We start from the raw sequence: 8,276 nt of genomic DNA on the forward strand, positions 1-8,276 counted from the left end.
GAGGCTTCCCAAAGCCAAGCCTGGAGCCGGGCTGCCCGAGGGAGGAAGGGGGAGGCGGCTCTGCGCCTCGGGAGGAGCGAGGGAGCTGGGCCGCCGTCCGGCCCCGCTGCTCGGTGCCGCCCGTGTGTGTGTGTGGGGGAAATACAATTACCCCGGGCTCCTCTGTGGAAAGAAAGAGCAAAAAAAACCCACCAAGAGTTTGAAGCATAGTTTTAGCGGTTGGTACAGATTCCATGAAACTGTCCTGGGTGCTCGGGGTTTGGTACCCATCGCTGGCTGTAATCCTGTGCAGAAGGAATTGGTGACCGTGACAGCTGTTTATTAGAAGTTTAGGAAATGCAGTAGTTTCCCCTCTCGCTGTTGAAACTGAGGTTTTGGTTGTGTGGTGTCAAGGACACGTATCTTTTTGTCTGGTATCGTTTAAGAGTTGCTGGAGTTGATCCAAGATTCCAAAGTTGATTTATATGTTAATTAAAACAGTTCCAATAGTTTACTTATACAGTTTCTTCCAGCCACTTAGCTTTTGCTATCTGATTTCTTTAGTATTAGTCGTGTGAGGTTTAACTTTTCATTTCTGAAATTGTTCATAGCTCTTCCTTCTTGCTATCTTTTACATTCTTCTCTCTTGCACCTTTTCTCTATACAAACAATTCCTGTTTCCTGTTTAAGGTTTTCTGTTTTGTGGTTGTTCATGTGTTCTTTCCTGAATACTTTGAGTTGCCTTCTCTGTAATAAATGCCAGACGTTGGCTGTTTCGTCCACTAAGAGTTGTTTGTTTTTTTTTTTTTAAATAAATATGTTGACTGTTGCAATTTGAATGTTGCTAAAAAAGCAAGGGGATAATTTCTCTTGTGTCTAAATGAAAACACGTAAGGAGAGGCCTGGTGAAGTTTGTACAACCTTCCTTGTTGTACTTGAATATGTTCTGTGTAAATAGTTGTGTCAAAAGCTTCAGAGCTGTTTTAGTGCTGTCCTCCTCTCACCTGAAAATAAAAGTAGCTCAGTTGCCACTTCTTCATATGCTTTTGTAACACTTCTGTGTGTTTATAACTGTACAGGCAATGGAACCAAGTACAGAGATTTGTGAAATGGGCCTCAACGATAGGTATGAACTCTAACTTCTTTAGCTACTAGGTTTAATTGCTTGTGCAATGTGGATCCTTTTAGTTAGTTTTAGACCATTAGTTGCTGAAAAACTGTAGGGTTTTAAAAATAAATATTCAATATTTTTATAGTTTTTGAAAACAGTAGTCTGTAGCTGACCTAACAGAAATAATCTTTAATGTGTAAACAACATTTTGAATAATTTTATCTGTCATATTTAGGTATATTCAACTTAATGCAAATTGTTTATTTTTGTAATGTTTTCCTCTGACTCCTTTTCCGATACAAACATTGCAAAGTCTGAGAGAATTGTTTTTTAGGCATAATGGTATTTAAACAATATATGAAGGAAAGTTAAAAAATATTTGGCAAGATGATTAAACTGACTCTGCTGTCATGTTGTTTAAAAAGATATGTTTTAGAATTCAGAGATATATTTCCATTTTATTAGTTAATTTTAAGCTATTTAGTTCTGCCTGTGAAGTCTCTGGCTGTGCTGGCCTTATATTTCTATCATGTTAACTGCTGTCATGAGATTTAATAGAAGCTTGTAAGTGACTTTGGAAAAAAACCCAAACCAACAAAAAACTTTATACCTTGTTATTTCTTTGTGTCTGTGTATCAATGGGGAATAGTGCTCTTCAAAGAAATGTGAATCATTTCTGTTGGGGGGCAGGTGTTAATTGTTTCCTAGTTGGTCCAGAAAGTACACAGTAGAAATATAAGCATCAACTTTTATGTTTAAGTGTTGTTTTAGGATTAGAATATATTTCTTGAATGCTAAAAAGAAGAAAAGACTTAAATTAAACATACTTCTGCATAAGGACTCTAAGGAAAAAAATTCCAAGACTAGCATGGAAATGCTTTTGGGTGAAGCACGTGTTTTTTCATTATTGGAAGAAATGCATAAACCCTATAAATGATGAAAAATAAATCTGAATTTTAAAATCGCTTTACTTCCAGGAATGTTTTTAAGGATATATTTCTTTTTAAAATTGCTTACTGTGCTTCATCCTTTTAAACAGGAGGTCACAACATAGGGAAGATTCTTATTGCAAACCGTGGAGAAATTGCATGCAGAGTGATGCGAACAGCAAAGAAAATGGGTGTGAAATCTGTAGCAGTTTATAGTGAAGCAGACAGGAATTCCATGCATGTAGCGATGGTGAAGTATATTCCTTAAGTTTGTGATTAATGTTCATTCACAACAATAGTTCTCATTAATAAGTTCAATGTGAAAGTAGATGTGTGTGCTAATGCAGTTGATTTTCACCTCTGTAGAGTTACTTCCAAGTTTTCCTTGAATCAATGAAAAGTTTGCCTAGTCTCTGTCTCAGCACCTGACAACTTTACAGGAAGTGCATTGAAGTTTGGCTCTCTAACTCCAGAGTAGCCACTGGGGGTTAGAGAATGGACTCTGATTTTGGGAAGAAAGTCAGAATTTGTTTCACCCAGTTGAGTCTCTCCATGAAGAGAGGCAGTGATTTCAACTGTTGCATGCTAGCAGTCTGATAAACAATACAATTAGCTCAGAAATTTAGTTAAATTTGCTTTTTGTTATCTAATAAACAGTCTGTATTATATGTATTTTTTTTGTTACAGGCAGATGAAGCATATTGCATTGGTCCAGCACCCTCACAGCAGAGTTACTTGGCCATGGAGAAAATAATGCAGGTGGCCAAGGTCTCAGCAGCACAGGTAAGTAGATCATGCCCTTAAATCTTCCGTTACTTCCATGCTCTTTAGTTCTTTATTTTTATCCATGGTGTTTCCATCATGTGTTTCCTTGGCACTCTACTGAAGTTTCAGGGTTTTCTAAGCTAAACTGATATAAAAATAGGCTGGTAACATTATTCTATTTTAGGCTATTCATCCAGGTTATGGTTTCCTCTCAGAAAACACAGAGTTTGCAGAGTTGTGCAAGCAAGAGGGAATCATCTTCGTAGGTCCGCCTTCATCTGCTATCAGAGATATGGGTATTAAGAGGTATCTACTTCTGATTTGTTACTTGGTTATGCAATTTACAGTTTGGCAAAGCTAATTTTGTTAACAAATGACCAGTTGCTCCATAATTGTTTTATTCTGTCAGTGTTCCCTGTCTTTTATTTTTATGGCTTTCTTCAAAGGAATAAGCTCCAGGTTTATACATGTGGGATTCCTATAGAAACAATCACAATCGTTCAGTTATTAGGATTTTGATAATTAAAAATCTAACCGATTCTAGTTTTCCAGAATGGGGGCATTGCAGAGTTACATAGGTAAGGGTTCGGCAGTCATATTGGATGTGTTGTATATTGGTCAAAAGAACGGTGGAAAAGAAACACCATATCATCAGGGGTTATTGTGGCTCATATAAATTGGCGTGATAAGTGTTGTTTATCACAGAGCATCTTATTCTTAGTTACTTAGATCAAATAGATGTTTCCAAGGATATGAAGTATAAATCAAGAATATCGAAATAAGGTTATTGCCAACACATGAACTGTGCAATATTAATTTCAGAAAATTAATTTTTTATCACTTTCTAATGTGAGAGTGAATTACCTCTGTAATTTAACTAGTTTTGCATGCATATTTGAAGTTATAGTTGTTACGGTTGAGTGTTTTATGTGTTGTAATCCAGCCTGTATCATTAAAAGAGTTTTGCCTTTGTACAACTTTAAATACGGTTTTGGCAGGATACAGTGTTATAATTTGAAGATGTTAGGTTTTGGCCTCCATAACGTGGGTCAAACGATAGTCAGTAAGCCTGAAACTGACTACCACTTTTATGTGGAGGGCTTGGAGAAAAAAAAATCCCTATTTGAAACATTTGATTAATTACAATCAAATCGTATGTAACCCACTTATGTAAGTAGTCCCGTTGAGGTCAGTGGAACTACTTTTGTGGGGAGAATTAACGTTGGGAACATACACAGGTTTGGAGCTTAAAGTAAGAAAAAAATATTATTATCATTCTAAACATAAAACTATTCTGTCAAAGCACTTCCAAAGCTATAATGTCTGCTGCTGGCGTTCCTGTTGTTGAAGGTTATCATGGAGAAGATCAATCAGATGCCTGTCTAAAGGAACATGCCAAGAGAATAGGATATCCAGTAATGATTAAAGCTGTTCGCGGAGGTGGAGGAAAGGTAAGGGAACTAATCTGTTTAATCGCATGGTGTAAAGTTGTTATGTCTTGGTATCTGTAACTGAATATTCTAAAATAAATCTTTGAAAACAAAGAAACTGGAAAACTACTTTTGGTTAAAATTTATTATTAATGTCCATTCTAGCACTATGAAGTCTCATTTCCATTTGTTGTGCTGTCAGGCACAAGATAATTAGCTGGTATAAATTGGAAGAGTTTTGTTTGTTTCAGTGGATCTCCAGTAACTCACAGAAGCAGAAAAGATGTCTTACGGATTTCTTTGTGTGAAACTAGATGACTTTAAATTGTTACTTTGTGATAGCTTCTGTGACTTTTTTTGCTAACAGTTTTAAATGTTGCATAAGAAGTGGTTAGAAATACCATTTTAGTATTTGGTGTCTAGACACTTTTTAATGTATGGTGAATTCCCTGTCTAAATCTGATTTTACTCTGAAATAAATTTCTATAAAAATGGCATGATAGAGAATTCTAGTTATTTCCAAAGTGGCCACATTTATTTTTTATTGAAATCGGTTTTTCTCTGACAGTCTTGGAAAATTTCTGTGATATTTAAGAATAAAATCGAATTTTGTACTCATCCGTATCAATGGAATAATAATATCTATTTTTTACACTTCTAATGGCACTTTCAGTGGGACTTAGTAGGCTTATCTTATTGGAAGTTGATACACAATTTTGCTAAAGTTTAAGAAAGAAGGGAAAAGTGTTATCGTTAAGCTCATTTCTTGCTGTTTTAGTCATGTACCTGTTGTGTGCAACAAGGATTTTTATTGTGTACCATATTTTTAGACATTTAGAGATGCTGGTTTTTGTATTCTAGGGCATGAGAATTGCTCATTCAGAAAAGGAGTTTCTGGACCAACTAGAATCAGCTAGGAGAGAAGCAAAGAAGTCTTTCAATGATGATGCAATGCTGATTGAGAAATTTGTAGATAATCCAAGGTGAGAAATAGATGTTTTAATATAAACACTCTAATTTTATTCTACGGTTAAATAAACATAACTGGTTTAGTAATAGGATGAAAATTGGTCTCATATGTTTTATTTGCACTATGGCAGGTGTTAATTTAGTCAAAATCGTTTATAATGTATTGAATTTCTTGTAGTATTTTGACTTTGTTTTGAATTAGAAGAATTAAAATACCGCTGTTTGGGAGACATGGCAGTGATGTTTAATGACATTGATATTCCTCCTTGAGTGAGCTTTCTAAGCTCAATGTACATCTAGAAAAAAAATCACTTTATAATACTTAAACTACAGAGCTGAGTCAAGCTGTCATGGTGTTTCTGCTGCCCTGAGGTATCCTAAACTAGTTATTTAATCTTTCACTATTTTGATATTTAACACAGAAGTGATAGTCTAGCTCATGCCTGACCTGTGAAACTGAGCTAATTTATTTTTTATAAAGAACTTCTCACAGAGGTCTATTTGATACTCTGTACTTTCCATCTGTTTTTCTTGAAGCTTCACTATGAAGAAAGCGTTTATTCTGAAGAGACTGAGGGCCTACTTATGCTGTCAGATGGGCATGAGAAAAATCTCATTAAATTCCTGGGGAATTTCTTTTGCTGTCATCAGAGGATTATCAGAATGGAGACAGATTTTTTTCATTTTATACATAGAATGAAGTTCTGCCACCTAATAGTTGTCCTCTGAAATGGCATGTTGAAATAAACAATGTTATTCCTGAGCCAGGGCTTTTGCCTCTTGTGAATTGCTACATGGTAAATGATGAAGGAAATCATAATTATCAAATAATAGTGAAGTGGTTTTACTTTTATTATAATAAAATAATTAATAAAGAGATAGTAGCCTCTAGATATGTATCTTGTTTATCTCATGGCCTATGAGGTTTTCCTGCAGTAGCTGGCATTTAGAATCCTATTTCATTTAGGAGACTGAGAAAGTCTAAAATGGTTGAAATCCTGCGTAATAGCAGCCTCATTTCTACATTCTTGGCTATTTGAGGGCAGACACTTAAACCTATAAGAAGTCCAGCTGAAGTGTAGAGGACTGTGTAGGAGTTCAAAGTCTGTTTGGGTGAAGTCAATCACAGGATTGGGGCTTTACTGAAATACGTTGAAACATTTATTATTACGAAACAGGCATGTTGAAGTCCAAGTGTTTGGTGACCAGCATGGCAATGCAGTCTATTTGTTTGAAAGAGACTGCAGTGTGCAAAGAAGACATCAGAAGATCATTGAAGAGGCACCAGGGGTGAGGAGAAAGTTCTTATAATATTTTTTTATGAACTGACATATTTTTAAAGTAATTGCTAACTTGCATCAAATTTCTTTAGCAGGTAATGATTTGTTTGTAATTCTCAGTACCTGTTCTAATTTTGCTGCAGAAAATGTTCTAATTGGAAAATTACTTTCTTTAGAAAATGATTCTCAGGGAAAAATTATGTAGATTTCAAGTATAGCATTGGTAAGGATAAAAAACTAAATACTGCAAAATATTAATGCATAGTAGGTTTAATATCACCAAAATTCACAATAATTTATAATCTTCTGTATTATTATTATTTACAGCCAGGAATTAATCCTGAAGTTCGAAAGAGACTTGGAGAAGCTGCTGTCAAAGCAGCTAAAGCAGTGAATTATGTGGGAGCAGGTAAGTCTGGAGGTATGGCTGCTCCAGAGTTATGCTTTTAACTTAGTAAGACTTTAAGCCTAGGCAAATGGCATCTGATTGTTTTAGAGTATGGCACACAGCCCCTAATTTTTTTTGAGGTTTAAGCAAGTAATCACATGGTTAATACTGATGAAATTACAAATTTAAACTAGCATACCTGAGCTCAAGGCCAGTGGCAGCTGAAGAATAGCAAAAAAAAATTTCAGAGCAGATAATTCAATCAACTGGATTATTGTTGGAAAGCGAGCATTATGAATATCAGTAAGTTTGAGCAGAGCAAGGGAAAAATAGTTTCTCTTTCAGTATACAAAGAATAATACTTCATATTCAAAAAGTAAAGCCTTTGGGGAAAAAAAACCCCGCAAACCCAAACAAATAACTCACTATCTGTAAAGTCCACACTATTTCCAGATGAAAAATAACCTGCTAAAATTATTTGTGACTTTTCTCACTGCTTTCTTTGGCTACTTGTTTTAAAAAAATAATTACACGGCCTATATATATACACACAATACTTGAAAGAGTCTTGATGCACTTTTTACAGCTCTAACAAACTGCAGCTCTTACTGTAGAGGAGAATGGCTACTAAATAGCACAGGATACGTAAATGAGTAAGGAAACAACCATTCTGTTTTCAGACCTCAGTTGTGTGACCCTTTAAGATAATTTGTATAGAATTTAATGAAATTCAGTGTATCTGGTTTAGAAATCATAGTCTTGTCCTGGCATAAATCAATTAAGTGTCTTAGCTGTCCATTCTGAAAAAGTCTTGTTTTGGTGAAGTGCCCTTTTATTAAATACTTCAGGAACAGTAGAATTTATTATGGACTCCCAACATAATTTTTACTTCATGGAGATGAATACCAGACTGCAAGTAGAGCACCCAGTTACAGAGATGATCACTGGAACAGACTTGGTGGAATGGCAGCTGAGGGTAAGTGTTAATTGATTTTACATGTAGATTTCCTCTTGTCTGGTGAGCAGTGCTCTTTGATATTGCCTATGGGAGACCAGATATGTTTTCAGATCCTCATCTCCTGTTCAGCTAATTGGGTAGAGTTTCCTTTGCTCCAAAGGAACATCTCGTATTATTGTATTTGATTGTAGAGCATTGTGTAGATGCTTGGAATTCCAACAAAGTCGTCTTCCAGTTGTGTAGAGAAAAAGTTTTTTTAAAGTATATTTAGAGAGGTTCTAGAGAATGTGGAAACTGTGACAGTAGGGTCCTGATCTTTCCCTTGTCATGCTGAAATTTTTTTTAAACTCTAGTTCAAATGTATCTCTGGCCCAAAAATCATTCTTGCATCAGGCTGTAGGAGGAAAGCTCTTCATATGTGTCTGGTGTTATACCAGTATAGAATCATAGAATCATAGAGTCATAGA

The 8,276-nt window shown here is 35.4% G+C and overlaps 1 protein-coding gene across 1 annotated transcript; it reads left to right on the forward strand.

The window, feature by feature from the left end:
- Positions 1–2,129: 2,129 nt before the first annotated feature.
- Positions 2,130–7,827, forward strand: LOC104077376 (methylcrotonoyl-CoA carboxylase subunit alpha, mitochondrial-like; the record flags this gene model as incomplete). Its single annotated transcript, XM_009578591.1, has 8 exons — positions 2,130–2,269; positions 2,707–2,802; positions 2,969–3,090; positions 4,088–4,235; positions 5,076–5,197; positions 6,362–6,473; positions 6,791–6,872; positions 7,700–7,827. Coding segments are annotated over 8 exons (950 nt in total), but the record flags the coding sequence as incomplete, so codon positions are not given.
- Between the last annotated feature and the right edge of the window lie 449 nt (positions 7,828–8,276).

The sequence above is a fragment of the Fulmarus glacialis genome, unplaced genomic scaffold (assembly GCF_000690835.1).
Source record: "Fulmarus glacialis isolate BGI_N327 unplaced genomic scaffold, ASM69083v1 scaffold49005, whole genome shotgun sequence".
Taxonomy (NCBI): Eukaryota; Metazoa; Chordata; class Aves; order Procellariiformes; family Procellariidae; genus Fulmarus; species Fulmarus glacialis.